Here is a 14,790-nt window from a genome sequence, read left to right on the forward strand (position 1 = left end):
AAGTCCTGGACCTGGTGGCTTGCTTTTTCACTTTCCCTCTCTCTCTCTCTGTTTCTCTCTGGCCAAAATGAAATAAATGAATAATAAAATAAATAAATAAATAAAATTTAAAAATAATAATAATAATAATTTTGAATCACAATGTCTAAGAAATGGTGATCGACTATATAATTATTTTATTTCCATTACTATGTCAAGAACACTACAGACACAAGAGTCTTACTAGAGTTGTCAACATTTTTCTCAAATATCCTACTTAAGACAGGTGACTTGCATACACAGTCATCCAATCTTAGCTAAGTGATAATCTTTATAACCAAGAGATATTAAAATGCTTGTACAAACAAGAGAGGTCATCAAACCTTTTATTTGTTCACTTTCTAACCACATGCTCAGACTTTTTATATAATATATTTACTTTAATGATTAAAAGTTATATTTTAACTACCTGGTTGATTTATCCTTGCATATAAGCTTAAGCAATGACAGAACACCAACACAGAAAGAAGCATTGTATTTCACCAAGATGGCTATGAAATGGACATCAACCCTTCTGCTGCTTCAGCTGACTTGTTGCTTTAGCTTTGGGAGCTCTGGGAAGGTGCTGGTGTGGCCGACAGAATACAGCCATTGGATTAATATGAAGATAATCCTGAATGAACTTACCCAGAGGGGTCATGAGGTGACGGTTCTGACATCTTCAGCTTCCATTCTTGTCAATCCCAACGAAAAATCCACTATTAAATTTGAAGTTTATCCTACAGCTACAACTAAAGATAACTTTGAGATTCTTTTCATGCAAATGATAAACAAATGGATATATGACATTCCAAGAGATACATTCTTCGAATATTTTAAACAGGCGCAAGAAGTCCTTTGGGCTTATTTTGGCCATATTCAAAAGTTATGTAAAGAAGTAGTTTTGAATACTAAGCTTATGACAAAACTACAGGAATCAAGATATGATGTCATTCTTGCAGATCCTATTGGTCCCTGTGGGGAGCTGCTGGCTGAGCTTCTTAAAATACCCTTTGTGTACAGTCTCCGCTTCTCTTTTGGCAGCACATGGGAAAAGTACAGTGGAGCTGTTCCGTTCCCTCCTTCCTATGTACCTGTTGTAATGTCAGAATTAACTGATCAAATGACATTTATGGAGAGGGTCAAAAATATGATATATGTGCTTTATTTTGACTTTTGGTTCCAATCACTTGATGAGAAGAATTGGGATCAGTTTTACAGTGAAATACTAGGTAAGTCATGTTTTTCACTGACAGTTCTTTTCTGTGCTTTAAAAGACAATCTTAAATAGACTCAAAGTCAGAGGAGAGTGTTTTCCTCAGGTGACATGATAACATTAAAATATAAGGTGATCTATCAATCTCACAAATATTATGGGAAGGTTGACAGTGTAGGGTCAGTTAGAACCCAGAGATCATTAACCTACCCAACATTCCAGGGTGTCTTATACTGAAAATTAAAGCAGTCAGGATATTTTTAAATAATTACATATCCATTTTAATTGATAAATTTTCACTTCTACAAAAGTCATTATGCACATCAAGAAACATCTTGATGAACACAGACATGTTAATTGAAGAGTTATACATTTCTAGCACAACTCTGTGAGGCATTGAGACAATTGTTTCTCTTTGTGTATTACAATTTTCCTATTAGAAATTAAAATATTTATTTCTCCAAACCTACCTAGCACAGTGCCCAAATCACAACTGTTCCCATATTGGAATGCCCCTGATTCATATTCCAGGACCTTCTTCTACATGTTGAACTTCCACAGACATGCCAGTGATTTGTTTGGCTGAGCCTGAGGATAGATTTCAGCCTGAGGATCCTGTTGGAGGTCCTCTGTCACATTCTTAAAAATACATAAACTTTGAAAAAATATTTCCAGGGACCAACAGATGGCGTAATAGTTATGCCACTGGATTCTCACATAGTCTGCCTTGGTTCAAGTATCAGACCCAGTGGCTTAAAACTTATGTCATGCACATGTGTGAACCTGTCCAGAATCGCAGGAGGAGAATGAAGGAGAAGATAATGCAATGTGGCCAACCACCCTGGAGGGAGATTTCTTGCTGTCTTTCTATCTCTCTATTGAGTGCACATGCCATATAACAAAAGTCTCTAAAAAAATAAATAAATAAAGTTTTCATATCACTAGAAGGATTTCTTCATTGTTGAGAGATATATGGCTCTTCCCCAGTAACCACAGAAACCTATAACTTAAGGTTTTTAGTGTTTCTAAACTCTTTTACTAAAGACTTAAGAAATTTCTTCTTTAAAGATAGTCTTGGTGAAGTGTTAAGAGCCAAGTTATTTTTCTTTATATATACATATTTTACCTATGTGTCTACATTAAGGAATGTATGGGGACCAACCGTTGGTGTGATGGCTATGTCGCTGGACTCCCATGTAGTTGACCACGGTTAGAGTCCCAGACCTGGAGGATTTTAAACTCATGCTGGGTGTGTGTGCATGCATGCATGCCCAAGATCCCAAGAGGAGAAAGGAGGAGAAGAGATTACAGTGTGTCCATCACCCCTGGGGGGTGATATCTCGCTTTCTGCCTCTCTCTGTCTTTCTGGCGAGTACATGCACCCTATAGCAAAAACTTCTTCAAAAATAAAGGAATATATGAGCCAAAGTAAGGATATACAAAAATCCCTATTTTAAATTAATGATCATCTTCCACTTTGAGAAAGAAGGCAAGTGCTGGGGCAGTCAGGTGTCATGGTGGTTGAGACACAAAATTCCCACATGGCTGACTGAGGATCAAGTTCTAGACCGGGAGGCTTGCTTTCTCACTTTTCCTCTCTTTCTGTCAAATTGAAAAATAATAAAAATAAATATAATTAAACAAATAGTTCTTTATGTAAGGAAAAAAAGAAAGTGCTTGTTCAATCCCATACTGACTGACTTACAGGTATCATTTATGATTAGACCAGCAGGTAGCATGGTAGTTAAGGACCTGGACTCCCACACGGTCAACTGTGGTTCAAGTCTCATATACAAGGCAGTTTGCTATCTTAATTTCTCTATCTTTCTGTCCTTGTCTCTGTCTGGTGAGTGCATGTATCATATAGCAAATTAAGAAATAATGATACTGGGACCAGCAGTTAGCATAATGGCTATGTCACTGGACTCCCACATACTCGACCATGGTTTGCATCCCGAACCCGGTGGCTTAAAACTAACGCCGGGCGTGTGTGCATGCGTGCCCAAGATCCCGAGAGGAGGATGGAGGAGAAGGGACTGCAACATGACCATCCCCCCTGGGGGATGATTTCTCACTTTCTGTCTCTATGTTTCTCTCTGTCTGTCTGGCAAGTGCATGCGCCCTATAGCAAAAACCTCTCAAAAAAAAAAAAAAAGAAAGAAAGAAAGAAAGAAAAAGAAATAATGATACTAATAAATAAAATTAAATAAAACTTTTTAAAAGGGGGTTAGTCATGATTATGAATATACTGAAGTAACTGTAGAATAAAGTCTATTGACATCTTTATTCACATATGTATGAACAATATGTACAAAAATTAAATTATATTATGCAAATGTGTGTATGAATATTATTTTTTTCAAAACAGAAACTAATTTTATTCAAGGTTTTTGCCATAGGCCACATGCATGGGCCATAGACAGAGAGAGATGATGAGAGATAAAGTGAGAAATCACCACCCATAGGGATGGCCATGCTGAAATTCCTTCTCCTCCATTTTTCCTCCAGTTTTGGGCATGCATACCCATGTGCCTAGTGTGATTTCAAGTCACCAGATCTGGGACTCAAATCATAGTTGGCAATGTGGGAGTCTAGGACCTTATCCACACATCATCTTCAGATCCCTAAACATAAACCACTTTTATGTTTTGCTTACCTTTATTCCAACACTATTATAAAAAAATAGCTAGTATAGCCACATGACGGTCCTTTCATTTCCTCTACTTAGTGTTTTTCCTCCCTTCAGGAAGACCCACTACATTATCAGAGATCATGGGGAAAGCTGACATATGGCTTATTCGAACCTACTGGGATCTTGAATTTCCTCGCCCACTCTTACCCAATTTTGATTTTGTTGGAGGACTCCACTGCAAACCTGCCAAACCCCTGCCTAAGGTAAATATATTTCCGTTTGTTTTATTTGGATTACTTTGTATTCTCAATGATATGACTCTGCATTCTCCATTCAGCAGGTTGGACTCACAGTAAGAAAGATATGGGAAGTCTGGTTTACTGGCCTACCAATTAGAAACTCATACACTTCTCTTTGTTTTCTTTCACTTTTCTGAACACATGTACATATGCTAGAGAGTAGCAGAGATAGAAATAGAGGCTGGAAAATGAGAAAGCACACCCATGGAGAACAGTCACACCACAACACTTCTCCTTTACTTATCCTCCTTTCATGATTCTGGACATGCATGTACAAACATGTCCAGCCGTGTTTCAGGACTCCACCCACCCATTCAGCCATGTGGGAACCGACCACCTTAACTATCACCCAATGGGCAAGCCTCAAAACTCAAATATTTTTACACCATCCCTTTTATGTGCATTTCATTATCATTACGGAATACAGAAGGATGCCTGGGAGATACTGAGAATAGGTACAGATATATTAAGGCCTTCTTTATTCAAAAGATATGAAATATTCATTCAAAAAATGTTTATAAAGCGTTAACCGTGCTCAAGACATAAATGATAGGCCCTTTTGTGATGGAGCAAATACTTTCTTCACAGGAAATGGAAGACTTTGTCCAGAGCTCTGGAGAAAATGGAGTGGTGGTGTTTTCTCTGGGGTCGATAGTCAGTAACATGACAGAAGACAGGGCCAACGTGATTGCATCAGCTCTTGCCCAGATTCCCCAAAAGGTGAGTTGAAGGGTCCCAGTGGTGGACAGCTGCTGTGTCCCTCTGTTATCTCTATAAAGGATCTGATACCCAAAACAAATTTTAAAAAATTATAATAAGTTGGCAGGACCCAGATCAACAGAGTATGTCAGTGTATGAGGTAGCCAGATGTAAGAGAAAGAGTGAAGATAGACCCTACGCATAAGTGTGGCCCCAAAAGAACTCCACTTCTGACTCCTTAGATTAACCTCCTCACAGTTGAGAAAAAAGGGACTAAGAGATCATGCAAATGCAATCCTGGCTCAGGAAAAGACAGATATTCCTAACTTCATAAAATATAATAAAAACTTGGGTTTCTAATATATAATATATACTTGCACCATAAGCATATTTGTGAATTATTTTGTAGTTTTCTATTTGATACAACTGTCTCCAAATCACCAAAGCAAATATTTTGCTGAAAATCTAATGTTACTTCAACACTCTCAGAGTCAAATGAAGCTGATCACTTGTAAACTATACTCCACTTTATGAGGCTTACTTGGGTATTCCAAAATCAGAACTATTTGATCCTGGGCATGAAAATGGCTTGAGTATTGAAGAACTTATTACTGTCATTACATGCTGTCAAGGCCTTACCAATTCATTACTAAGGTGTTAATAGACAGTTGGACAAAGTTAGCAGCATCACGATTTTTCAACAGTCTTTATTTTAATTTTAATTTTTTGTTTGTTTGTTTTTTTCTTTGGGACATGTGCGCTCCCAGAAAGACAGAGACAGTGAGAGGTAAAGTGAGAAAGCACCCTTCTGGGGGATAGCCATACTGAAGTCCCCACTCCTTCATTCTCCTCTGGGGGTCTTGGGCATGAACACATAGGAGACCAGCTTGAGTTTCAACACTTAGCCATGTTGGACTCCAGCACCTCAGCAACTACACCACCTAAACCCTCAAGAGTCATGCATTTTAAGAATCCCCAACAGGCTCTTCTTTTTTCCACTTAAAGAACTTCCAATCTAGCAACAGTGATAAAACTAGATTCATTTCATATACTGCTACTTACAGTTTATTTTGGAGGTAGTGCTCAACAATTTGTTACCTAGGGACCAGCAGTTAGTGTAATGGCTATATTGCTGAACTCCCATGTAGTCAACCACGATTCGAGTCCCAGACCCAGTGGCTTAAACTCATTATGTGTGCATAAGTGCCCAAGATCCCAAGAGGAGAATGGAGGAGAAGGGATTGCGGTGTGGCCATCTCCCCCGGGGGATAATTTCTCACTTTCTATCTCTCTGTCTCTGTCTTTCTGGCGAGCACATGCGCCCTATAGCAAAAATCTCTCAAAAAAAAATTTTTTTTGTTACCTAAAACAAGTTATAAGTAATCCTAGTTAGAACTGACTTATTATTTACAAGTAAATGATGGCATATCTTTGCTTTTTTGTATATCAAAAGAAGTCAAAATTTAAAAAATACCTTAAGACAAATGTTACAACATACCGGTTAAAAGACCAGATCCCACATGATTAGCTATGGTTGAAATCCCATCTTGGAAGTTTATGGGTCCATGTCCAAAGTCCAAAGATAAGGCATAATAGAGGAATGAAGGCGAGGGAATACAGAAAGACCACACCCACTGGGGAAGTGCTTTCTTTTTCTCTCTCTCATTACCTTCTCTCCTTGGCAAGCACAGGCAGCTCTGACAAGAACAAAAACAGAAAAAAAAAAAAAAACACAACTAATTTAAGGAACAGATAGATATTTGTTCATTCCTCATTACACTCAAAAAATTGAAATATTAAATTTGGCAGAGGAGAACAAATACAAAATACATAAAATGATGTGTACATGATAAGTAATTTGCTGCACAGTTCAATTAGAGAAACTAAATAACAATTTTTTAGAAACCTAGATTTGTCTTTGATCACATTATTTATCTAAGTTACTGTGTATGAACATCAGGAATGCATTACAAAATTGATTATAAAAACAAATACATGAAATGTGGATATTCTGCTTATCTCAGTCTTTCATGATCTCTGTGTATAAAATACCTTGCTATAATTTGTTATCTGTCATGCAGACATTCTTTAGATCTCAAACACACTTTAAATTTCACATTTTGAGTCATGAAATAGGTCTTTTCTTTTCCTAACAGGTTGTATGGAGATTTGACGGCAAGAAACCAGCTACTTTAGGATCCAACACTCGGCTGTACAAGTGGATTCCCCAGAATGACCTTCTTGGTAAGACTCTGGAGAGAAAACACTGAAAACATGAGTAATAGCCAATGAGATGATAGTTCAAAGGAAACACATTTTTTTGAACATTTATTATTTTAAAACTTAAAAATATAAATTAATTAAATATATTTTAGATCTGTTTTCCAGTCCTAGGAGTGAAAAGAATAAACTATAATACTTGCTATTCTATTGTACACAGTCACATTCTGTGGCCAGAAGCAAAGTATCGTCATACAGCTGTATTTACCTGAAAAAGAAATTTAAAAGTAATTTTTTTTATTGTCTCTGTCTCCTATGTCTATAGACTTATATATCTCCATCCCCTCTTGAATGAGTATATCAAATGCCACTGAAAAATAACAGCTGCCCTTTATTGCCAATGACTCTGTGCTTACTATGGGAAAAAAATACACAGTCTTTATCATAAAGCAATTAAACATTTCATGATAAAATGCAGCCTTTCCTTATTTTACTACTAGTAACACCACCATGCCACCTCTGGGGCCCTAGACGCCTTACTTATCAGGCTCAGTGACTTCACTGCACTTTATGAGATTATGACTGAACATGTTCCCTAGACTTCACTATTTCTACTTATTTGAACATGTTGCTTATTTCATTTTATTTAGTTAGTTAAAGTTCTGCCATAGGCCTGTGAACTGGAGAAAGACGCAGAAAGAGAAAGAAGGAAAGTAGAAATCACCCCCAGGGAGGGTGGCCACTCCACAGTCCCTTCTCTTCCACTCTTCTCTCAGGATTTTTAGCATGCACACACTCACACTGAGCATGATTTTCAAACTGCCAAGTTCAGTACTCGGACCACAGTCGTTCATTTGGGAATCCAGCATCATAACCCTCATTCCAACTGCTGGCCCACAGGCTGCTTCTCTTACCATGTTTTCTTTCATTTTGTCTATGAAAATATTTTCTTGTTGTTTAATTATTTTTATAGTTTATTTTATAATTCTTTATTTACATTTACTGGTTGTACGTCCTAGTGGGGTACAACATGGACCTGCAAAGTATACATGCAGTGTGTGATATCAAACCAAGGATAATTATATATTCATCATTTGAAACATTTTCACATTTGATATATATATATATATATGTGTGTGTTGAAAGATAAACACTGTGTGTTTCCATTCATTACATACCAAGTGTCTATACTTTATGTAGAAATTGAGAGAATTAAACACAGAAACTCCCACAAAGCCAGCCATGATTTCAATCCTAGACCAGGTGTCTTGCTTTCTCATTCTCTCTGTCTCTCGCTAGTGAACACATGTGCTCTATAGCAAACTTACAAATTTAATAATAATAATAATAATTTTAAAAATTAAATAAATTAAATTAAATTTTAAAAATTAAAGGAAAAAGAAAAGAACTGCAGAGGACAACTCTAGATACCAGAGAGAAACGTTGTATTCATTGTTCGAGCTTAAAGACGCACACCACATCTTTCACATTGCTTTCCAATAGTTTTCCAGCACACTTACATGCTTCTTGATCTGAAATATGGAAGTAGTTTCAATGATATTTAAACACTGCCACTTTTAGTGTCATTTGTATTTCTCCTCTAATTTCTGACACTCATAAGTACTAATTTTGCTAAAACTTGCCCAATTCCAGGTCATCCAAAAACCAAAGCTTTTATAACTCATTGTGGCACCAACGGCATCTATGAGGCCATCTACCATGGGATCCCTATGGTGGGAATTCCTTTGTTTGGAGACCAACCTCAAAACATTGCTCACCTGAAAGCCAAAGGAGTAGCTGTTAGAGTGGACTTTAACACCATGTCAAGTACAGATTTGCTCAATGCATTGAAGACAGTCATTACTGATCCTTCGTGAGTATAATATTTTTTATATACTATTTATAGATTGGTTCTCTCGTCAACAGTGAATATAACATTTATCATTTTTGAAAAGATTAATTTTTAATGAATTTAAATAACTTACCTCATTGGAACCCATTTAAACCACTTACTTCAAATCTGAATTTGAATATTGCTAATTAATCAGTTAGTTCAAGAATTTCTAAGCACACTCAGTAAAATTGAATTTTAGTAACTAATTGTAATAAAGACATTATTTTCTAAATATGGTAGAATCCCCAAAAGAAGAAAATTATAAACTTACAGATATATGATAAATTATTTTCATTCAGTAAATATCTTAACTATAAAAATACATATGTAATGGATAAAACAATGAATAAGTTAAATACAAATTAAATATAAAATGTTAAAATAAAATAAATATTTTAATTCAAAATGTTGATTACAACAAATCTTTTTTCTCCTGAATTGTGTACTTTAATTTGCATTGTTTTAACATTTTATAGTGATACATACTATACAGACTATAAAATTCATTCCTTTACAGCATAAATTGCAGATACATTTAGTATTTTTATAACTTTACGAACCTCTCAATATAATTTCAGAACCTTTTTATCCTCTCAAAAGAAACATCATCCCATGGTTCTCTAGCCCTAGACAACCCTCAATTTACTTTCTGTCTCTATAGATTTTCTCCTCTCTGTAGATCTTATATAAATGAATCATCTAATTTACTGTCATTTGTAACTGTCTTCTTTCCTTAGCACAATATTTCATTTTCAATGTCATTCAAATTCTATCTAGGTATCAATAGTTTGTTTCATTATAACTGAATAATATTCAATGGTATGGATATACCACACCCCATTTATTCATTCATCAGTTCATAAAAGTTTTGGTTTTCCAATTATATTATCAACATTGCTATATGAGGAGACTTTAAGACTTTGTGTAAAAATTAAAGCAGGTATTTATTCTCATAGAAAAAAAAATCTTAAAATCCATGCATCCTTTTTTTCATAATGTGTATTTTCCATGAGTTTTTGAAAACCCCTCACATTTATTTATGTGTCTGTACCTTATGTTGTTCAGTAGGAAATAAGAATGGCATTTCAGGGTAATATGAGAAACAGATTTATGAATATCTGCCAAACTGTGTTCTAGAGTAGTTGCAAACTTTCAGTCCCACTTGGAGTACAGGAGACTTCCAATTTAACCACATCATTGGTAACAGTTTTCTTTATCTTTTTATTATAGCTACCCTAGTAGGATTGAAGTTGTATCTCATTCTGTATTTTTTCTTTTTTGAGAGTTTTTTTGCAATAGGGCACGTGCGTTTGCCAGACAGAGAGAGACAGAGAGACAGAAAGCGAGAAATCACCCCCAAGAGGGGATGATCATGCCACAATCCCTTCTCTTCCATTCTTCTCTTGGGATCTTGGGCATGCACACACACACGCCTGGCATGAGTTGTAAGCCACCGGGTCCAGGACGCGAACCGTGGTCGACTACGTGGGAGTCCAGCGACATAGCCATTACGCTAACTGCTGGTCCCTCTCATTCTGTTATTTATTTGGATTTCTCTTATGGCTAAAGCATTACCTTTTCTTATAATTTTTTTAAAGAAATGTGAATTCTAATATTGTTTCCATGTTTTAATTCGATTATTTGTCCTTTTAGTATTGACCTGTGAGAATTTTGTATATACTACAGGAATAAGTGCCTTATCAGATAAATGTTGTGGAAATAATTCACCCTTTCTGGTCACGCTTATTTTTTAAATTCTTGATTTAAAAGTGTGATAAAATGAGCTTATAATACTTGCTAAAATTAACCTTTAATAAATGAATTTTCCATATTCTAATGGAAAAGAAGTTGTGTAATATGTATGGCTGGCCATGACTGTCTCCCATCCAGCATTTAACACTGCTATCAATGTTATAATTATATGAGAACTATCACCTAAACAAATCCTTTTAAAATCATTTTGCTACAGGGCACGTGGACTTGTCAGAGAGAGGCAGGCAGAGAGGGAAAGTCAGAAAACTCACCTAGGGGATAATGACCGTGTCACAATCCCTTCCATTCTTTTCTTCTCTCGGGATTTGAGACATGCATGCACACACATCAGGCTGGTTTCTCAAGACACTGGATCTAGGACTTGAACAGTTTCAGCCATGTGGGATCCTTACACATTAACTATAAAAACACAGCTGACCATAAAGGAATACATTCAAAATGCATGTTTAAAAAGAAAATACTAGGATAGTGAATGATAAGAACTCTTGAAAATATGCTAAGAAAAAAAACCAGAAAAATAAACATGAAACAAGTTGAACAAATAAGAAAATATATAATAAGATAGTAGATTTAAATGTGATGATATCTTATATTAACTATAAGACAGCTTTGAAAAGATGACAAAATAATCAACAAATATTGGATTGTGAGAAAGGTCATGTTGCATTTTTGCACACAAAAACATAGAAAAGTACATCATGACTTTGCTGACTGCTACTATATAACCATCATGAAGATCACAACTGAGAAATGTAACCTATGTAGTTTATATCTCAACCAGAAATACATACATTTTTAAGGACAAGTGAAATGGTTATCAAAATTGAACATGCGGTAGGACTTATAAAAGATACATTAAATTGAAAAAATTCAAATTCTGTAGTTTATATTGTCTGATCATACTGGAGTTAAGTCAGAAATCATCAAAAAAAGATAACTAAAAAAATTCAAAATCTTAAAACTTGAGGATAAATCCTCTGTATGATCCAGGTTAAACAGAAAATCAGAATCATACATAGACATTTGCCTCAACCATTCCACTTAGATATATATATACTAAATAACAATATATAACTCTGCAAACCAAAAGACATACACAAGAATATTTACAAAGAACTATGGCTGGGCCAGCAGGTGGCATAGTGATTAAGGTGCTGGACTCCTCCATGGTCAACTGCAGTACAAGTCCCATACCCTACAGTTTGAAACTCATGCCAGGTTGTGTGTTTGCATGCCAAGAATCCTGAGAGAAGAGTGGAGAAGAATGGATAGTGGCATGGCCATCCCTTCTGGTGGGGGAAGGGGAGGCAGAGAGATGATTTCTTACTTTTTCTCATTCTGGGTCTATGTCCATCTATCTCTCCAGCAAAGGCACATGCTCTGTAACATAATTCTCTTTTAAAAGAAAGTATGTCCCCACTTAATATATACCAAGTGTCCACACTCTATGACTGAAACTGATTGACTAAAGGATATAGAAACACAGTAAATGGATGTAAATACCAGATATAGTATGTATGAAAGAGTAGGGTCTGAGGAAGGGACATTTAGAAGGAAAATAGAGAGGCAAAGCATTAATAGGACAAAGAAGTGTGGTATTATCTGTTGAATATATTTTATAGTTTTATCAACTGGACTAGGGAGAAACATTCACCAGTTGAAATATTCACTTTATAAGTTAAATAATGTGATTCAATGTATAAAAGAAAATGAAATTTAAAAAATTTAAGTAACAAAAACAGATGTCCAACAATTCTGAAACAAAATTCTAAGAGAAAAAAAAAGAACTATTACTAATGACCAAAAAGTACTCAAAATTATATCTTACATATGACATTTATGTAATATTTTAATGCAACAGTATACTATATAGAAATAAAATATACCAACAAAATGAGATAAAAATCAGAAACAAATGTGGACATGAAAGATAATTCCAACAAACAAAAAAGCAAAATTAACCCATATTATCATAATTCTGTATAACATTTAATTGAGGGTTGGGATCAATGACTAAAAGTCCTCATGAGAAAGGTGTGTTGCTGGACGGTTTTGACTTTTCATATCACAATGTAATGAGCAGATTATGTTGGTCTCACAAGAGACTAATCATTTTCAAACTAATAGTGAATTTTTCAGATTTTCACCTAGATATATCAATTTTTTATGTATTTGATTTTTAAATACTATTTATTTTATAAATTAATTAATTTTCTTAGTAATATTTTTTCAAGTTGGCTATAAGGCATGTGTGCTCACCCAAGAGAGAAAGACAGAGAAAGAGGGAAAGTGAGAAAACAAGACAACAGGTCCAGGACTCAAACTGCAGTCAGCCATGTGGGAGTCCACTGTCCTAACCACTATACCACCTGCTGGCCCCCAAAATTAAGTTTTTATTACAGAAAATGGAATACATTATTCTAGAAATCAAATAGTAAAATAAATATAGAGAAATAGAGGAAATATCTAAGGAGGCTATAGTTAAGTAGCCAAAAATAAAAGCCTGTCTGAGATCATTTTTAAGGGAAGCCCTCAGTTATGAGATAGAATCAAGTTTTCGAGTGTTGCAAGGAAGAATGTATCAGAAAAGGGAAGAAGGAACGGAAAGTGGAAAGGTGCCAAGGTGAGAGCACATTTGGTGGCTCCACAGAACAGGTAGATAACAATGTATCTAGACAGAATATGCAGGGGCCAAGTGACAGAAGAGCTCGCCAGTGTCTGACCTGTCGGGTCTTAGTCCATAGAAGAGATTTTCAGTTATTCCAAATGCAATGAGAAGACAGGGAAGTTTTGGTCAGAACACTATCCTAACCTGAAGTGCGTTTACCAAAGTGTCAATCTGACTATTGGTTGGAAAAGAAACAGTAAAATAGAAAAGAGTAAAATTAGAGAAAATGATTAGAAGGTTTTTCACCCACCATATCACATTCCTCTTAAAAGCCTTAAGATGATCATCTTCAAATTGCATTTCCACTATCTCACTTACAGAGCTTAGAGTGGCTACCATTTCCTCTGCTTAAGATTTTAACTTTCTCTCCTAACCTTCCAATTTAACTGTTGAAAATGTATGTCATTCAGGAAATTGCCATTTAAAAGCCTAACTTTCTATGAAGACACAAGCAAAATCATTCATATAACTCTCTTCAAATACCTGCAAGGACTTCATGTCCTTAGACAAATTAATTCACTTCAGTAAGGTATCTTTTTCTTTCTGCTTCAGATACAAAGAAAACGCAATGAAGTTGTCAAGAATTCAACACGACCAGCCAATAAAGCCCCTGGATCGGGCAGTCTTCTGGATCGAGTTTGTCATGCGCCACAAAGGGGCCAAGCACCTGCGGCCAGCTGCCCTAGACCTCAACTGGTTCCAGTACCACTCTCTGGATGTGATCGGGTTCCTGCTGGCATGTGCAGCAACTGTGATATTCATCATCTTAAAATGTTGTCTTTTTTGTTGCAGGCTGTTTACTAAAAAAGGAAAGAAGGAAAAAAGACAATAATTGCATCTGAGGCCTGAAGCTGGGATTCTGTAATAAATAGATGGGATTGTCTCAGGTCATTCCCTCTAGAAGAGGGTTCAATGTAAGATTCTCCTCCTTCAATGACAAAGCACCTTTGCACAATTTACCTCCTCAAGACTAGTACTTTTAAATCCAAACTTTTTTCAAAAGATTATCTGTTTAAGAAATATGGATATATCATGTCAAGAGAAAAAAAAACAGCTGGACAAAAATAAAACAAGATTATGTGAGTGTATGTTGAAATTTATTGTAATCCACAGGTTACATATTAAAATTTTTTACTTAGCTTCATTATGGTCAAAACTTGTTGGGATTAGCACATGGCATAATGGTTATGTTCCTAGACTCCCACATAGTCAACCACAATTTGACTCCCAGACCCGGCAGATTAAAACACCCTGAGGGCGTATGCATGCGTGACCAAAATCCGTGGAGAATGGAGAAGGGGATTGCAGAATGGCCATTCTCCCTAAGGGGAGTTTTCTCACTTTCTGTCTCTCTATCTTTCTCTCTCCAGT

At 35.8% G+C, this 14,790-nt stretch overlaps 1 protein-coding gene across 1 annotated transcript; it reads left to right on the top strand.

Moving 5' to 3' along the window:
- Positions 1-486: 486 nt before the first annotated feature.
- On the top strand, positions 487-14,388 carry LOC102473539 (UDP-glucuronosyltransferase 2B31-like). The gene is made up of 6 exons (XM_006165932.3): positions 487-1,250; positions 3,981-4,129; positions 4,754-4,885; positions 7,021-7,108; positions 8,738-8,957; positions 13,972-14,388. Exons 1-6 carry the CDS (start codon positions 527-529, stop codon positions 14,249-14,251), a joined length of 1,593 nt encoding a protein of 530 aa, XP_006165994.1. The 5' UTR covers positions 487-526; the 3' UTR covers positions 14,252-14,388.
- The last annotated feature ends 402 nt before the right edge of the window (positions 14,389-14,790 follow it).

Source organism: Tupaia chinensis, unplaced genomic scaffold, assembly GCF_000334495.1.
Source record: "Tupaia chinensis unplaced genomic scaffold, TupChi_1.0 Scaffold144094_1, whole genome shotgun sequence".
Lineage (NCBI taxonomy): Eukaryota > Metazoa > Chordata > Mammalia > Scandentia > Tupaiidae > Tupaia > Tupaia belangeri.

Bases quoted from the DNA above. Each gene is read 5' to 3' on its own strand.
- LOC102473539 (XM_006165932.3), top strand. From the start codon at position 527: ATGGCTATGAAATGGACATCAACCCTTCTGCTGCTTCAGCTGACTTGT. The intron at 4,130-4,753 runs GTAAATATATTT...CTTTCTTCACAG, and splicing joins CTGCCAAACCCCTGCCTAAG to GAAATGGAAGACTTTGTCCA. The intron at 4,886-7,020 runs GTGAGTTGAAGG...TTTTCCTAACAG, and splicing joins TTGCCCAGATTCCCCAAAAG to GTTGTATGGAGATTTGACGG.